This window comes from Neopelma chrysocephalum, unplaced genomic scaffold, assembly GCF_003984885.1.
Source record: "Neopelma chrysocephalum unplaced genomic scaffold, ASM398488v2 Primary Assembly neopelma1_93366, whole genome shotgun sequence".
NCBI lineage: Eukaryota > Metazoa > Chordata > Aves > Passeriformes > Pipridae > Neopelma > Neopelma chrysocephalum.
The window spans coordinates 1,188-2,110 of NW_020922081.1; the positions used below are offsets into that span (position 1 = coordinate 1,188).

At 55.6% G+C, this 923-nt stretch overlaps 1 protein-coding gene across 1 annotated transcript in view; it reads right to left on the reverse strand.

Annotated features, from left to right (window-relative positions):
* Positions 1 to 909, reverse strand: part of LOC113980268 (SPRY domain-containing protein 3-like) — a 1,969-nt gene extending 1,060 nt beyond the window's left edge. Inside the window, exon 1 of the mRNA XM_027707503.1 lies at positions 795 to 909. Within this exon, the coding sequence (XP_027563304.1) occupies positions 795 to 843 (49 nt within the window). The 5' untranslated portion in view covers positions 844 to 909. The remainder of the gene's footprint in view (positions 1 to 794) is intronic.
* Between the last annotated feature and the right edge of the window lie 14 nt (positions 910 to 923).

The following is a 923-nucleotide window of genomic DNA, read 5'->3' on the forward strand; positions in this document are numbered from 1 at the left end:
GGGGGGATTCGAAGGGTTTTTTGGGATTTGAGGGGTTTTTTTGGGATTTGGGAGAATTTGGGGAGGGATTCCAGGAGATTTTTTGGGGGTTATTTAGGATTTGGGGGACTTTGGGAGAGAAACTGGGGGGGATTTGAAGGGTTTTTTGGGATTGGAGGGTTTTTTTTGGGGGATTTGGGAGGATTTGGGGAGAGATTCCGGGAGATTTTGGGGGATTAATTAGGATTTGGGAGAATTTGGGAGAGAAACTGGGGGGGATTTGAAGGGTTTTTTGGGATTGGAGGGTTTTTTTGGGGGGATTTGGGAGGATTTGGGGAGAGATTCCGGGAGATTTTGGGGGATTATTTAGGATTTGGGAGAATTTGGGAGAGAAACTGGGGGGGATTCGAAGGGTTTTTTGGGATTGGAGGGGTTTTTTGGGGGATTTGGGGGAGGATTTTTTTGAGGGATTTCGGGTTTTGGGGTGATTCGGGGGATTTTTTGGGGATTTGGGGAGGGATTTGGGGGTTGGGAGGCTTTGGGGGGAATTTGGGGTCTGAGGGGGTCTGGGAGGGTTTGGGGGGGGCCGGAGACACCTCTGGGGCTGGGGGTGGTCGGGGAGGGAGGGATTTGGGGGGGTACAGGGGCATTTTGGGGGGGTTGAGGGGTGGGTCAAAATCGGGCTCTGGGGGCGAAAATTGGGGTCCTGGGTGGGGTGGTTTTGGTCAGGCTGGACCCCCCCCCAATTCTCTGATTTCCCCCCCCCTTCCAAGCCACTGGAGACCCCCCCAGACCCCAATTTCCCCCCCCCTCACCTTCTCCTTCCCGTCCATAATCCCTTGGGAACATGATCCCACAGCCCATCACGTCCCCTTTGTAGCAGCGCGGCCCGAAGGGATCCCCGACCCCGCTGCCCTGGAACAGCTTCCCGTCGTCTGGGGGGG